General features: G+C 43.9%; 1 protein-coding gene across 1 annotated transcript in view; it reads left to right on the top strand.

The window, feature by feature from the left end:
• LOC120919370 (unconventional myosin-XVB-like) overlaps positions 1–17990 on the top strand; it is a 130475-nt gene that overhangs the window by 60435 nt on the left and 52050 nt on the right. The window contains exons 24-29 of the mRNA XM_040331501.1: positions 2587–2705; positions 5783–5901; positions 5985–6126; positions 6216–6327; positions 7340–7497; positions 9191–9321. Of these exons, the coding sequence (XP_040187435.1) occupies positions 2587–2705; positions 5783–5901; positions 5985–6126; positions 6216–6327; positions 7340–7497; positions 9191–9321 (781 nt within the window). The remainder of the gene's footprint in view (positions 1–2586; positions 2706–5782; positions 5902–5984; positions 6127–6215; positions 6328–7339; positions 7498–9190; positions 9322–17990) is intronic.

The following is a 17990-nucleotide window of genomic DNA, read 5'->3' as shown; positions in this document are numbered from 1 at the left end:
TAGCATTTGTAATGGAGATAGCACATTTGTCGCGCTGTAACAGACAGAAAAGCGCAAAGACTGAAAAGCGCGAATCGTCTCTCACGAAATTTTTACTAACACGAAATCAGCAAAAGCAGCCCAAAGTGTGGTGCCATCCGAATGGAACTTCCCCTTTATAGTGCCGTTGTACGTCACCGCGCTTTGCTCGAGCATTTTTTTTTTCACGATCGTGTGTATGCAAGGCAGGCTTGACAAGAATCACATCGAGAAAAACATTGTTTTTCCCATGACATGAAAAATGGTCGTGTGTACGCGGCTTTACAAGATATAGGTGGGAGCATGCTCATCTTAAGAATGTAGTCCTGGCATCCCACAGGCTCTTCGCACGATTCAGGTAGCTGAGGAAAGGTTCTGGTGTGATGTGCTGAATCGCTGTACATTCAGGAAAACACACCTCCCAACTTTTTGTGATGGGAATGAGGGACACCTATCAGCAAAAGTATGCAGGCATAGGACTCACCCCTTGCCACACCCCCTTAAAGGAGAATTGTACAAAAAAACAAGATTGGTTAAACCCACAAGTGCTTTTTTTACCACTACTATTCCTTTATTTTGGCTTTTGGAATTTACAAATGCAGCAATTTAGAAATTGGATGAAAGGTTTAGCACTGTGTAACGGAACGTCCCACACTCTGCTTGAGTGCTTCCGTCATATACCGCTTCCTATCAGTCTGGATATAGATATCATATATTCCAGCTGCTCACAAGCACACATCGAGATGATACTTGTTTGTCTGCTGAACATGAAGTGTTTAATAGAACCAAGAATACAACCTTATATCAGGTTTAAAGAGGAGGTAACCAGAACATAAATTAACATGAGCTAATTAACTAATCATTTACCCAGACGAGGTGACTCCAAGATATGACGTTTCAGAGTAGACGTTCCCGTCTCCGCTCACCTGCTATACAATTCACATTATCATAAGTGTAAACACAGGACATCTTCACACAATAGCAGGGTCAATTAGCACAGAGAACAGACAGATGGCTGGAGGTGAGGACATTAGCATCTAACAGTATGTGTCCCAACATTATGAATGAGTCACTCTTACAATTAACCCGTTGAGTTCAGAATCAACAAACAGTAAATAGTTCTTTACAGATATCCTGGAATATATTGTGGATAATAATTACATAATAATCCCATCTCAGGTAGTCCAAGATATAATTTCTCAGTCATCCTATGCCCCTAGTGGACATAGGATGATTTTAGACATAAGAGAGTCCGGGGATGTCCCGGATGAGTCTGTCACACACTGGAAAACACCTTTTTATAGATAAAAAGTGCATTTTATATACATATATAGATTAGACCAAAATGAGGGACAGAGGAGGAGGAATGAGGGACAGAGGGACATTGCTCCAAATCAGGGACAGTCCCTCGAAATCAGGGACAGTTGGGAAAACCAGGAAATGATTTGGAGCTGACTACTTCCTGGTTTTCCTGAATGTACAGCACATCACACCAGAACCTTTCCCAGCTAACTGGATTGTGCGAGGAGCCTGTGGGACGCAGTAGAACTGCCAGGACTACATACTTATGATGAGCATGACTCCCACTTATATCTTGTAAGTTTTTTTAATCTTGTGCAATAAATGATACTCTTTTAATACTACACCTAGAGAGGTGCATCCCCCCCCTGTTTCTTTTATATGTTTTGCAGAGTTTCTGGACACACTCTGAGGATGGCTGCCTCTTTTTAAATCACCCCATTACCGTGGTTCAACTTTGTTTTTACCTAAAGACTGACTAATCAAATGTATATTATTACAAACTAAGGGCATTGCCTCCTGGAGCGCCAGATACCCAATTTACCTTCACTTAGTTGATTGGGTCCTCTATTCTTTGCCTCAACTGAGTGAATAACCTTCGGCTCTTTGGCACACCTGGTTAAATGAAAACTGCTGCAAGCACTTCTAAGAAAACCAATATGGATACCTTTAACTTGGCTGTGAGTTAATGTCAGTAAATAGACGCAAGACCATTTAGTGTAAAATAACTGCAATATGAATAATAAAACTATAACTAACCTAGAGTGCACCCTAAGAGATTGGCTAGGATATGTTCCAGTGTCCCTGAGAGGTATCACTTAGCATAAGCATAGGTGAAGGTTTTGCTACAGCATTGGTAAAAGGGCAGTTTTTAGTCCTAACTCTTTAACCAGATCGGGGCCCAGTTGTACCTTTGGTGCACATGAGAACAGTCCCAGTTCAAACCTGCAGGCAGAAATAAGGCTACTGGGAGGCTGTATGGTAAGTTCTTAAATGGCTCAGTCTCTCCTGCAGCAGATAGCAGATCCAGGGGGGCGGTCCCCCTGTCAGAACACAATAGTTCAGCAGGGGGGTCTCTGTACTAACATCACATCGTTAGTACAGGCTCTTCTCACGTTTTTTTTTTATTCAGCCTGCTGGGTTGAATGAAAAAAAAAAAACTGATAGTGTGTACAGGGCTTAAGTCAGAAATGCAGATGAACATGTACAGTATTTACAGCACAAATGATTGTGCGTGTAAGTGACCTTTTTCTGATTTCTGTTGACCAGGTGAGCACCAAGTAGGAAGTGATGCCAGCTCCATCACAGAAGATTCTATTAAGAAACGTATTGTCATAGCTGCCCGGGATAACTGGGAGAATTATTTTTCCCGCCTCTTCCCTGTCACGGTGAGTGTAAAATTAACTGTATCATTTTGTAACTGAGTACATTTCTTTATACTGTGATCTCCTAAAACTTAACTTTTTCTGTCTGTCTTGCTAAACCAATGGCTTTTATCAGGGCCTCCATCAGGGGGGTACAGGCAGAGGTGGACTGACAACTCATGGGGCCCCCGAGCAATAGAAGATTATGGGGCCTCCGGGCAATAGGAGATTATGGGGCCCCCAGGCAATAGATTTTGGGGCCACACAGTATACACACAATATACACACACAGTATACATATATACACACACAGTATACATACACACACTGAGAAGGTACTGGAGAGGCAGGGCAGCTATAATCTTGGGATTTTTAGACCAAAAGGATGACGGTACAGGACATTTCTGGGACAGATGTAAAAAAAAAGATTTTTACATACTGTCCCTGGTTTTACTGAGGCTAGCAACACTGATGGGGCCCCCTAGTGGCATGGGACCCTCGGGCAGTGCCGGAGTGCCTGAATGTTCAGTCCGCCTGATGGTCCCCAGGGGCCTGGCTAGCCCCCCTCCTGTTTTTTTTATTATTCTTTATTTATTTTTTGCATTACACCTGTAAGGGTCCCAATGGTCCCCAGGGCCCCTTACAGGCCCAGCCTGGCTGCCCCCCCCCCCCTCCCGATTATTATCCCGCGTCAGGAGAGAAGAGAGAATAAAAAAAAAAAAATGATTTTCCAACATCTATCTCTCATTTCATTATTCATTTGTTAGCAGCTCTTTTTCACTATGTGTTGAAGTTTACCTGTAATACAATTATAAAGCAAACCTGACTTAAAAAAACAGGCAGCAAGATGTGAGCCACAGAACCAGGGTGCTAGGTTTGTAATTCTTGACTCTAAACTCCAAAGACATTGGTCAATACATAGTGAGCCCATTTGTTTTGGGGACTCAAGTTGCTCAGGAAAATTGAAGCTGAACTTCAGGCAACATCTAAGGCCCCATGCACACGAGACGCTGCTAAACTCGAGTTCAGAGGCATTTGGGCATTTTTTTCAACTGCCCCTGAACACATTTAATGTTATCCTATGTGTCCATGCACACAATCACGTTTTTTGGCATTTTAAAGCAGTTGGGTTTATGTCCGTTTTTTCAGACGCAAAATTTTGGGTTCAGAAGCGTTTTATTTTTGCGTTTTAAACTTTGGGAGGGTCTACAATGTCTTTGAGATAAGCGCTGACAGCCGCAAACGCGGTTAAACGCCGCTAATCGCAGCAAAACACTGCACAATTCGCGGCAAAAACGGGTGTTTTAAACGCCGGTTTTTGCCTTTGAAAACGTGAGTTTAGAGGTGTTTGTAATTGCTTCTCGTGTGCATGGGGCCTAAATGCACAGATGTGTACCTGTCAGAAGATATGTATTTCTGTCCATTCAGTCCTGATATTTACACAGCCTTGCCACACAACACAGCCAGGAGGATGGCACCACTTTATCAGCTACAGTTTAGACTGTATAAAAGATACAGTGGTGTAATTTCCCACCCTCATCCTGCTGATTGGACAGGAGTAGCAGCAGACCAATAAAATCATCTATTCGGAAAGAACAGGACCCTTCAGGCTAGTCATCATTAACACCATGGCAATTATAGAACCAAAAATATTTAAAGCAGAAATAAAGCCCCACAACCAAAAAAAGTTTGTTTCAATAGAAAAGACTAGAAGAGTCTGTTTTGCCAAAAGGAGCTCTTCCCCAACTGTGCTAGGTGCTGGCACATGCTCAGGCGTTGCATCATCAGTTGCTTTCTAATGGCCAAAGCAAATTGCTACAGAAGTTAAAATAAACAGTGGCGATGGGGAAGATACTGGACCCATTATCACTGGAGGATGGCACAGTTTGAGCTAGATGTGCCCTAATGCGCACATATAACACCAACAAGATTTGTTACTAAACCCACAAAATAAAATCAGTCTGTATATGCAGTAAAGCATGCTTGTTATTCTCGCTGTGTAACCTAAGGGGTTAATCCTCTGCATTGTGTAAAAAGGCTGTTTGATCTCGTATGTACAGATCCTCCCCTCCCTGCACTGTTCCCCTGGACAAGTCCGAGTAAGACAGAGGCTTTGGAGTCAAGGCTGCACATGCTCAGTTTGGTGTGTATTGCTAGAGAGGTTTTTATTTTTCTTGGGAGAGTGCATGTGATTAGCACAGGGCCAATCAGCATTGTCTAGACATGTCCAGACAGAGGGTCAGGAGCCCTGCAGCCTCATAGGACAGCTCAGTGCAGTATGAAAACTCCTACAAGCTTCACCAGGAACTGATAGAAATCACAAGTCTGCTTTATACTGTTGATGGGAAAATGTATTTAGCTGTTTGTATTTACTAAAATTATTTCCATGTTCTGTACTGTGGGAGACCAGATAGAGTGGAACCTTACGAGCATAGTCTGTTCCAGGAGAATGCTTGTAATCCAGAGCACTCACATATCAAAGCGAGTTTCCCCATAGAAGTCAATGGAAACTAAGATAATTTGTTCTGCATTGACTTCTATGGCATTCAATACCGCATTTAGCCAGAGGTGAGGGTGTGCTGGAGACCCTCCAAAGTACTCTGGGACAGCTCGGCTGATCTTGGAAACCCTTGGAAAGGTTCGGAAACACTCAGAAGCGGAGTATTTCCGAGTGGTTCCGAGTATTTTCGATTCGTTGCGAGTGTCACCGGCCCCCGTGCAACTCTGGCCAAATGTGGTACTGCACACCCCATTTGCTTGAATTCTACTTGTTTTGTGAGACTTACAAACCCAATCAGGATTTAAAAAATAAAGTTGCTCGTTATTCAAGACGCTCGTTAACCGCGGTACTCGTAAACTAAGGTTCCACTGTATAGTGAATGAAGTGTCCTGAGTTTAGTAACACTTTAATTCCATTTTCGGTTATCAACCTGACAGTTGGGATAAAAAAAAAAAAAAAAAAAAAACAAGACTGGAGTTTAAAGCTGTAACACATCTCAAGGGTATATTTGATAACTCTTTACACAGTTTCCTTTTTTCTGTTTTGCAGTATACTATTTTTCTTCTTATTTACCAACATTTTGCCTTTTTCATGATTTTAGCTGGATGATGATATAGAAAAACTGCTTTTGGGGGTTTCTCACCGAGGGATCCGGCTTCTGAAGGATGTAAATTCAACAGGAATCCAACAGAGATATCTGAAGACTCTGTACAGCTACAGGTGGGCCATAACACAACCCAATGGAAGATAAGTAAATCTTGGAAGGAATCTTTCCATAAACATTTCATTTCTTTATCCTGCAGTTATGTAGATATCCTGTCCTTGGAAATGTCCGATTCCCGCACTTTGCGCTTTTGTCTACGTACTGAGGACCTGAGTTTGCGCTCCGACAGAGCACAGGCACTAAAAAGCTTGGTGGAACTGTTTCTGCAGGAACTGATAAAGGTGATCGAGGCGATCAAACTATAGCAATTGGCCTAGTATTAAAAAAGAAAAGCCCTGATAAAAGTGTCTTTTTGTTGGTGTTTTCACAGGAATCCAATCATGTGGTTGCGCTACGTAGTCATTTTACTGATGATAAAAGTCTACTTCAGTTCAAGAAGGGTGACATCATCAAAGTGATGTCAATGGATGGATTGGAACCAGGTAATAACAGCAATCATTGGAGTGACTTGGTTTTGTGTGACATGCATGAAAGCAAAGAGGCCGGTACATGGTGGTCAACCTATTTACCTGTTTGTGTTACTCTGTGACTCTGTGCAATACCTAATTCTAAGCCCTGAGCTTTAGGGGTCAGGATTAAGTAATGCTCAAACTTCAGGATTAACCACTTAAGGACCGCCTCCTGCACATGTGCGTCAGCAGAATGGCACGGCTGTAAGTTGCCTTTAAGAGCCCAGCTGTGGGTCCCGCGCGCCACCCGGTCCGAAGATCCGTGACCGCGCCCACGGGTCCCACGGACCCGATCGCCGCCGATGTCCCGCGATCGGTCACAGGAGCTGAAGAACGGGGAGAGGTGTGTGTAAACTAACCTTCCCCGTTCTTCTCTGTGGCAGTGACATTGATCGTCTGTTCCCTGATATAGGGAACGACGATCAGTGACGTCACACCTGCAGCCAGGCCCCCCTACAGTAAGAATCACTCCCTTAGGGCACACTTAACCCCTTAGCGCCACCAAGAGCGCAGTGACGTCCAACATTACGACGAGCTGAGAAAATTAAGTTCAATGCTTCTGAGTATGCTTCGGAATTTCGAACGTCGGAATTGCTACAGACGATAGGATTTTCCCGATAGGACAGCAAAAGTCTGATGGAGCTTACACACGGTTGGAATTTCCATTCAAAATCTCACATCGGATTTTGCTGTCGGAATTTCCGATCGTGTGTACGGGGCATAAGAATGCTCGCCTTACCTTCCATCTTGCAAAAATGCATGGGCATCTCTTCTATACTAAAATTGCTTACTGTGATATCGCTGAACAATGTAAGCTTCCCACTGTGTGCATTAGAAGCTGCAGCAAGTTAGATAGAGCCTGCCCAATTCCTGGCTGGAGCACAATATCCAGCCTTGTTCTCCCAATTTGTCTGACTGTTGTAAAGATCCTTGCATTTTTATTGTTTTTACTTCATTTCTGACTTCTTTCATTTCTGTCTTTCAGGCTGGCAGTTTGGTTCTCTCGGAGGATACTCAGGTCTTTTCCCATCCCGATTTGTGCAGCCAGCTGCAGCCCCAGACTATTACTCTCCAGTGGACAAAAGAGAAAGCGAAATTATCAAGCCCCGCCCTGTGGGTCTTCGCAGAACCTTCAGCACGGGGGTGAGAGAGCAAATACCACTACATTATGCAGTTAAGGAGAACCTACACCTTATGGAAATTAGACTTTCCTGGGGTATATTTAAAGTGTGTATATAGCCAAAACATGAGCACAGGACGCCTTTCACCTTTGGGTTATACTTCTGCCTACAGGAGGATTGGCAAATCTAAAAAACTGTATGCCAGCCCAGGATACTACCAGCATACCTCTGGCTTTTGCTACAATCCTAGGAGAAAAGACAACTAGCCTCATTTTGCTTGCCACTTTTTTTTTGGTATGTTGTGTCTGAACCAGGCTGGACTGGTTATTGAAGGGATGGCATGGAACTGACTTTCAGGCACTGGGTTCCACATAAGGTTCTTTCCAGTCTCAGTTATGGTAACAAGTTAGCCACAGAGTGCTTTCCAGATCCAGAGCTGCTGGCATTGCACTTACCCTGGATCTGAAGACTCTCTTATAGAGTGGGCCAAGATAAATCAAAATTCGGATGGCTGCATACTCACACGATGCAATTTCGGCTTTAATTCAATAATACAAAATCCTTTAAAAACAACCAAGCACAGACAGGCAAGGGGGATACAAGGTTGACGCGTTTCACACGGAATCCGTGCTTAATCAAGACCACTTAGAGAGTGGGCCAGTCAGGTCGAGCATCAGGAACTACCTCATTTACTTAGGTCACAGGGTGCCTTTACAATTTTCAATTTCCTGACAGTTTCCACCTCAGAAGGGTTTAACAATGTGGGAATGCTGATATCTGCTGGAGTCTCCTTTAGCTCCGTGGGGTGCTGTCAGTTCCTATGCCCTTTAATCTAAGGATTTTATTACAGTCATGCAAGACTTTGAGGTTAGCCTCTTAGGCCGATGGTAATAAGCTGTACCAGATCGATGGACAATGTTAACATGAAATAATAATATTTCATGTGACCAGACAACAAATAAGGGGTGCCCCTCAAGGCTCCAGCTGAGTCCTCTCCTGTAGTACACCGCTGGGAGTACTGGCAAGGACAGAGCTCATCCCAGCTCCAATGATACAACAAATAAAAAAGGTCCTATGTGCCGCACATTACTGCTAGACCCTGTGGATATGTGAAATTACAATTTCAGCCTGGGCTCCAGGCCATGCCCCCAACACGTTTCACTCAGCTTATTCAAGGGGAAGCTTAATCATGGGGAAGAATATGAAATGTTTTAGTAAGATAGTTCACATATTTACAGTATGTACTATATGACTATTTTGATTATACAGTATATTTGCAATATTATAGTCAACTGCAGCAATTATCAATAATTTTTCATCATGATTTTCATTGGTTTTGACAAATTTTGCATGATCAAATTGAAGATAAATATATCAGATGTTTGGTAATCTTCCAATTTTTATCAAATTGTTTTGTAAAATGGTCAATGTCTTTTGTTGTTTACTTTTTTCAATATTTTCTTAACATTCATGTGCATTTGACTGACATGGACAAATTTACCATGAATGAAAATATCAATTAAGGCATTGGATACAAATAATCAAATTAAACAGTCAATCTCAAGAAACATTGGTCACGCAAATAAGTATATTAAAAGGCTTAAAACATTTGAGTAATTTCTAATGTTAAAGAAATGTCAATTGCTTTTAATTAGACTTCAAGAATGTGGAAATATAAAAAGGTAAATGTGTCTTATGGTGATCTGTTTTATCAGAGTGGCAAGGTGAGCGAGGCGTCATTCCAACATCAGAGTCCTTCACCTTCACCTTCACCACAACCCATTGATGCAACACATTACACCATGGTGGAGTTCGCACTGAAATATTTCCGGGATGCACAGAGCATGTGAGTAAACTTCCAAGTGATCTGGTTTCAAAGCTTGTAAAAATTCCAATGATTGGAGTTAATGTATTACCATTATTCATATATACATACAAAAACATGATTAATAGCCCATGTAATAAATGCAATACATACTAATATACCGTCAGTGTAATGTATCGAATCTCTATCACTAGACTTACGGCGCGGGCGCCAGCTAAGGAACAGGGCGGAATAATCAGTCGCGACCGAGACTGAGTGCGCCGCACGGGGTGCATTTCACCCAGGCACCACAGAGGTGGAGGCGCTCAAGCGCCAGAGTGCGACTCTCCCTCCTCCTCTCCTTCCTCCTCTCCTTGTCTGAGGCCGTGCTCCCCACCGCCGCAGTGTTTCCTAGTCCTCCCTCCTGTGTCACGATCTTCATCTTCTCCACCCCGGCGGCGCAGCTGCACACTGTCCTCTCCAGCTGCCGCCTGGGTGGGGTTTGTCCCGAGGGGGTGGCTGTACTAATGGAGGGGGGCGGTTTGTGGGGGGGTCTGTACTAATGGGGGTGGTTTGTGGGGGGGTTCTGTACTAATTGTGGGGGATGGCTTGTGGGGGGTCTGTACTAATTGTGGGGGGGTGGCTTGTGGGGGGTTCTGTACTAATTGTGGGGGATGGCTTGTGGGGGGGTCTGTACTAATTGTGGGGGGTGGCTTGTGGGGGGCTCTGTACTAATTGTGGGGGATGGCTTGTGGGGGGGCTCTGTACTAATTGTGGGGGATGGCTTGTAGGGGGCTCTGTATTAACTGTGGGGGATGGCTTGTGGGGGGGTCTGTACTAATTGTGGGGGATGGCTTGTGGGGGGGTCTGTACTAATTGTGGGGGGTTCTGTACTAATTGTGGGGGATGGCTTGTGGGGGGTCTGTACAAATATAGGGGGTTGTTTGTCCGGGGGTCTGTACTAATGGATGGGGGGGTCTCTACTAATGGGGGGTGGTTTATGGGGGGGTATGTACTAATTGAAGCGGGAGGTTTGTCCTGAGGGGGGGGTCTGTACTAATGGAGGGGGGGTGGTTTGTTCTGGGGGGCAGCAGTGTGTGTGGGCTGCCGCTGCGGGCGGCATCTGAAGGACGAGTCCAGACCACGCCGCACTCACCACACAGGCCGGACATACGCCCGCAGTGCCGCCGCCGCGACTTGCAAGGCTTCAGAAACAGGTAAGGTGGACCTGTTTTAAAGTTTCCTGAAAACATCAAATCCCTGCAATAATATATTAAGCAGCATGTATAATGTATAGAGTTGAGCGGACACCTGGATGTTCGGGTTCGGGTCCGAACCTGAACTTTAAAAAAAAAAACGAACCCGAACTCCAAACCCCATTGTAGTCAATGGGACACGGACTTTTAGAAAAAAAAATGCACGGAGGTCCCCGCAAATTCAATAACCAGACCCTTTAGGTCTGGTATGGATATTAATGGGAACCCCGCTGTCAATTAAAAAAAAAAAATGACGTGCGGTTCCCCCTAAATATCCATAACCAGACCCGTTATCCAAGCACGTTGACCTGGCCGGCCGCAGAAAAGAGGGGGGGACAGAGTGCGGGCCCCCCCCCTCTCCTGAACCGCACCAGGCCACATGCCCTCAACATTGGGAGGGTGCTTTGGGGTGCCCCCCAAAGCACCTTGTCCCCATGTTGATGGGGACAAGGGTCTTATCCCCACAACCCTTGCCCGGTGGTTGTGGGGGTATGCGGGCGGGAGGCTTATCAGAATCTGAAAAAGGGGACCCCCAGATCCTGACCCCCCCCGTAGAATAAATTCCTTTTTTAATAAAAAAAAAAGAAAAAAACTCCAGCGGTGATAATCCACTTGTTCCCGGCTTCCTGCTCCAACGTTGTACTGATCCAGCGACTGGTGTGGGTGATCTCCAGCGATGAGAAGATCCAGCGACGGGTGGGGGTGATCTCCAGCGATGAGAAGATCCATCCATCCAGAGCGTAACATCGCCGACCTCCTCTCACCGCTGGACACAGCCCAGCGAATGACGTGCTGAAGCTGTGACATTACTTATATAGGGGAGGCAGGGCCACCCATCACGTGACCCCGCACCCTCTGACGCACCCTCTGCTACGTCACTGGGTAAGCCCAGTCTTCCCTCTTCCTGGGCTTCCCCAGTGATGTAGAAGAGGGTGCGTCAGAGGGTGCGGGGTCACGTGACGGGTGGAGGGCCTCCCCTATAAAAGTAATGTCACAGCTTCAGCGTGTCATTCGCTGGGCTGTGTCCAGCGGTGAGAGGAGGTCGGCGATGCTGCGCTCCGGATGGATGGATCTTCTCATCGCTGGAGATCACCCCCACCCGTTGCTGGATCTTCTCATCGCTGGAGATCACCCGCACCCGTCGTTGGAGCAGGAAGCCGGGAACGAGTGGATTATCACCGCTGGAGTTTTTTTTTATTAATAAAGGACTTTATTCTACGGTGTGTGTTTTTTTTTTTACAAGAATTTACACTTCCTTCGTGAAATGGTAGGGGTACAGTGTACCCCATTACCATTTCACACAGGGGGGGGTCAGGATCTGGGGGTCCCCTTTGTTAAAGGGGTCTTCCAGATTCTGATAAGCCTCCCACCCGCATACCCCCCACAACCACCGGGCAAGGGTTGTGGGGATGAGACCCTTGTCCCCATCAACATGGGGACAAGGTGCTTTGGGGGGCACCCCAAAGCACCCTCCCAATGTTGAGGGCATGTGGCCTGGTGCGGTTCAGGAGAGGGGGGGGCCCGCACTCTGTCCCCCCCTCTTTTCTGCGGCCGGCCAGGTCAACGTGCTCGGATAACGGGTCTGGTTATGGATATTTAGGGGGAACCGCACGTAATTTTTTTTTTAAATTTAATATCCATACCAGACCTACCTAAAGGGTCTGGTTATTGAATTTGCGGGGACCTCCGCGCATTTTTTTTTTCCCGAACTCCGAACCCGGACCCAAACTTTTTCCAATTATTCGGGTTCGGGTCCGGGTTCGGGAAAAACCCAAAGTCCGTACCGAACCCGAACTTTACAGTTCGGGTTCGCTCGACTCTAATAATGTATTATTGCTGGGATTTGTAGTCCTCTGTAACTGCTGGTATTCTGCATTGCTTTTATATATTGTATTATTGCTGGGATTTGTAGTCCTCTGTAACTGCTGGTATTCTGCATTGCATTTTATATAATGTATTGCTAGGATTTGTTGTTCCTCTATAGCTGCTGGTATTCTCCATTGCGCTGTATAATGTATTATTGCTGGGATTTGTAGTACCTCTATAACTGGTCAGTGGTAATCTGCATTGCACAGTATAATCATTATACAATGCAATGGAGAATACCACCAGCTATAGAGAACTACAAATCCCAGCAATAGTACATTATATACAACGCAATGCAGAATAACGCCATCTATGCTATCTTTCTCTGTAAAAGATAAATAAGTTAAACGATCACTTTAAGCATCATAACCATTAAAGGTTAATAGAGCACAGATATAATGTATGGCGTGTGTCCCGGGGGGGCGTCAAAATGCACCTTCGCCTTAGTTGGAAAAAATCCTTGCACCGGCCCTGTGCCCAGGGTATAGTAATCTACAATGGGCCATAGAAATGCATATATCTTTCCTGAGAACAATGTGCAAGGGGATATCTGCTCATCCTCACATGACTTATATGAGAACTTGTACCTGTCTGATCCATCCTGATGTAGACAACAGTACATGGCCAAGTTTCTACTCCTTCACTGTTGTCCTTAAAAGAGTAAAAGATTGGCCCTGGTATCAGGGAGGAGTGTAAAGTATAAAGTGCCCCCAACTGCCTTAAAGTGGTTGTAAAGGTTTGATTTTTTTTTTTACAAATAACAAACATGTTTTACTTATCTCCACTGTGCAGCTAATTTTGCACAGAGTGGCCCCGAACTGCGTTTTCTGGGGTCCCACGGCGGCTCTGTAATATTACACCATCCTGTTCTATGTTCCTTATATTTGCATGTACTGCCTTGGAATGTGAGAGCAAGCTATACCATTAAGACCAGACCAAAGGGTTTTCCTATCAGGCTCTTTTTGCTTGATGTAAGGTGAGCTGCTGGGACCACCAGAGGTGTGTGTGTGGAGATCTTTAAGGTGACGGTCTATCCTTTCTTCACCAGAGTTGGCTGTGGGGTCTCCCTTCGTTGAATATCTGTCCTCATTTTTCAACCATCAGACTTACCAGACTTTTGGAGACCTTGGGTTTCTTTCATTTCTTGGACTTTTTTTTAGTTGCATATGTGTATCTTTTATATTTACTGAGTTATTGTTCAATTTTTTGCTATCTATAGTTATCACCACAGCATACCCACGTATTCACTGTCACTTGTGCCCCCCCCCCTTTCCCCCTGCCCCTTTCACACATTTGCAATATATTGCAATTTGCAATATATTATTGATAGTGTGTTTTCAGACATCTTTCACTTGTTCCATTTTTTACTTTTTGCTATAATAAATATCCCCCAAAAATATATAAAAATATATAAAAAAACAATTTTTTTCCTCAGTTTAGGCCGATACGTATTCTTCTACATATTTTTCGTAAAGGCCTGCTCTGGCCTGCGCGAGAGCCGACATATAGCTATGGGCTCTCGCGCAGAGGAACCGACCTGCCGCCGTATAACTGCGGCGGCTGGTCGGCAAGCAGTTAAGGTGAATAAACATGAACCTTTACAACCTCTTTAACTTGTGGCCAGGCTATTAACATTCAATTATTTCCATACTCTTAAAATGGTAGTAAAGCCCGCTTGATATTTTTTACCTACAGGTAGGTCTATTATAAGACTTACCTGAAAGTAAAATGAATATCTCCTAAATGTGCACTGTTTAGGGGAAATTCACCATGCATGCAGCCAGTGACATCACTGGTGCATGCGCTCTGAAGGTCCAGCATACCTTTCCGGAACTTCAGAGCTTCATGCCGGACGCATGCGTGTGAGTGACGTCACCACGGCTCCGGTCTATCGCATAGTCGGAGAGCACGAACCCGGAAGAAAGACTGGGGGAACACGTGAGACGTCTCAGCGCTGACAATACAGTGCTGGAGGTCTTTGTTCCAAGGTAAATATTTCATAATGTGCTAGTATGCGATGCATACTAGCACATTACGCCATTGCTTTGCAGGTCTTTCTTCTTTTTCTTTTTTTTACAACAGCCGCAGTTTACAAGTACCAGTAAGTAAATAAGTATTAAAATAACTCTCTCTGACCTGTGTAGTTGCAGACACTGTGGAGCAATCCATCCTCCTAAATCCTCAAAAATAGAAGTAGACTGTAAAGCCTTGTACACACTATCAGATTTTCCGACAACAAATGTGTGATGGCAGGGTTTTGACGGAAAATCAGACCATTTGTACGCTCCATCGGACAATTATTGTCAGATTTCCCGACAACAAATGTTGGATAGCATGCTTTCAAATTTTCCGACAACAAATGTGTGTTGTCGGATTATCCGATCGTGTGTACATAAGTCCAAGTACAAACACGCATGCTCAGAAGCAATGCTAACCATAGCCCAACATTAGCAGAAGTTGCCCAAAGGGTGGCGCTAAAGAGCTGAAAAACACATTGTTTTGTATTTGTTGGCTGAGAAAGTTTTGCTGTCTGTATGCAGAACAAGTTCATGGCCAACGCCCTTTGGACAAAATTCCACAGCTTTGTCCGCCATAAATCTGATCGTGTGTACGAGGCTGTAGGCTGGCAAGTCACTGCTAGAGAAGTGTGGGAAGGACAAGATAATAGACATGTGCAATTCGTTTAGTTCTGAATTCATTTTTTAACGAATTTCGACAAATTCGTTCATTCGGAAACATCCGAATTAACGAAAACCTGTTCAACCAATTTTTTCAAATATTCGTAAATTTGAAAAATCGTAAATTCAAAATAAAAAAATCTGAAAACCCGAAAATCTGAAATAATAACTAACTGTTAACCACTTGCCGTCGCCGCACCGTAGAAATACGTCCACAAGGTGGCTCTGCTGGGCGAGAGCACGTAATATGACGTCCTCTCTCCCAGCCACCACTAGGGGCGCGCGCCCCCCGCTCGCCCCCGACTCCCGTGCGTGTGCCTGGCGGGCGCGATCGCCGCCGGGCACACGCGATCGCTCGGTACAGAGCGGGGACCGGGAGCTGTGTGTGTAAACACACAGCTCCCGGTCCTGTCAGCAGGGGAAATGCTGATCTTCGGTTCATACAATGTATGAACAGAAGATCAGTGTTTCCCCTAGTGAGGCCACCCCCCCCCCCCACAGTAAGAACACACCCAGGCATACTTAACCCCTTCCCCGCCCCCTAGTGTTAACCCCTTCACTGCCAGTGGCATTTTTATAGTAATCCAATGCATTTTTATAGCACTGATCGCTATAAAAATGACAATGGTCCCAAAAATGTGTCAAAAGTGTCCGAAGTGTCCGCCATAATGTCGCAGTACCGAAAAAAAAATCGCTGATCGCCGCCATTACTAGAAAAAAAATATAATAAAAATGACATAAAACTACCCCCTATTTTGTAAACGCTATAACTTTTGCGCAAACCAATCAATAAACGCTTATTGCGATTTTTTTTTTACGAAAAATATGTAGAAGAAAACGTATCGGCCTAAACTGAGGAAAAAAAATGTTTTTTTATATATTTTTGGGGGATATTTATTATAGCAAAATGTAAAAAATATTCATTTTTTTCAAAATTGTCGCTCTATTTTTGTTTATAGCGCAAAAACTAAAAACCGCAGAGGTGATCAAATACCACCAAAAGAAAGCTCTATTTGTGGGAAAAAAAGGACGCCAATTTTGTTTGGGAGCCACGTCGCACGACCGCGCAATTGTCTGTTAAAGCGACAGAGTCCCGAATCGCAAAAAGTACTCTGGTCTTTGGGCAGCAATATGGTCCGGGGGGTAAGTGGTTAAATGATAGGTATTGGAATCTTCTTTCAAATTTGGCTGTTATGTGAACATAACGAATACAAATTTACCCGAAGTTACGAATTATCGGAAATAACGAATGCCGTATCTAAATTAATGGAACGTAACAAATTAATAATAATAATAATAATAAACTTTTTTTATTATTTTTATTTATTATTAATTCAATCCTTTCCATTTGTTTAGATGCGGTATTTGTTATTTTCGGATTATTCGTAACTTCGGATAAATTCTTATTCGTTACGTTCTCTAACAGCCAAATTTGAAAGGAAATTCCAATACCTATCATTTAATAGTTAGTTATTATTAGTTAGTTAGTTAGTTAGTTAGTTAGTTATTGTTTAGAATTTTCAGATTTTTGTTCTTTTGAATTTTTTATTTCTTATTTTGTATTTTAGAATTTTCCGATTTTCAAATTTATAAACGTACAAATTTACGAATTTTCAAATTTACAATTTGCGATCATAACAAAATGACCCAAAAAACAAAAAAACAAACAAAAAAAACAATGAAAATAAAACACATTTTTCGGCAGAGCACATGTCTACAAGATGAGGTGCAGTGAAAATGACTAGATTGAGTTCAGTGCTTTTGTTGTGCAATCTGAGGATGAATTGCTCCACAGTAGCTACAGTTTGTTTTGAAGCTTACTTAGTGCCGGTTCACACAATCGCAACTTGGGATCCAACTTGTGTCGCCCCAAGTCGCGCGACATGAGAAATTCAATTGAAGTGAATGAGAGCCGTCTTAATGTACACTACTGAAGTCGCTCCGACTTCAGAAAAGGTTCCTGTACTACTTCAAGGCGACTTCTAGGCAACTTGTACCCATTGATTTCAATGGAAGTTGCCTCCAAAGTCAGATCACTGTCTTAACTGAAGCAACTTTACAGGAAGATAAAATAGTTTTCTCAGGCAAACCCCTCCCTCCCACAGAGCTGATTATTTTGTGATTGGCTACTGGCAAAGTTGCCTGTCCTGGAGGTGCCTTGAAGTTGCCTCAAGTTGCCTTGCAAAGTCGTGCCGACTTTCATGTTGCTGTAGTGTGAACTGGCACTTACTGCTTCCTAAAAAAAATATGGCCACATATTTACTTTAACCCCTTGCCCTCAGCCCTTCAAATGGTTTCAGATGCCGGGACGGGGTTTATGATCAGTGATTGGCTTTCACAGCGGTCACATACAAGTAGCGATTAGAAGCTTTCCGAAAGCCGCCGGTAACTGTGCCAGGAGCACACAGGGTGCAGCTGTATTTACATTCTGGTATGCCGAGAAGCCGCATATTTGCGTACTGTCAGCGACAAGAGGTTAAGCGCTTGCTATAGCAAATCTGAAGCAGTGTCTGCTTTTATCAAGCTGTCTATGGTCAGTTTACAAGGGCAGACAGAAGGTTCACAATTTGTTCCACTGCTATCAACACTTTGTAAATTAAATTATATGAGCAGCACAGTGGCTTAATGGTTAGCCCTCCTGCTTTGCCAGCAACATGGTTATCAACCAACCACTAGCTGCATAGAGTTGGCATGTTCTCTCTGTGCTTGTGTGGGTTTTCTTTGGGTACAGGTTCTGCCCACACTCTAAAGACATGCTGGTAGGTTAATTGGCTCCTGGTATGTATGGAAATATGAGGCAGGGACCTTAGATTCTAATGTTCATTGAGGACAGGGACTAATGTAAATGTTTAATTTAAGTAAACTGCTGTGTAAATTGTTGGCACTATAAAAAATACCTAAGTGGTCCATA

The sequence above is a fragment of the Rana temporaria genome, chromosome 12, assembly GCF_905171775.1.
Source record: "Rana temporaria chromosome 12, aRanTem1.1, whole genome shotgun sequence".
Taxonomy (NCBI): domain Eukaryota; kingdom Metazoa; phylum Chordata; class Amphibia; order Anura; family Ranidae; genus Rana; species Rana temporaria.
This window is presented reverse-complemented; position numbering and strand designations above follow the sequence as displayed.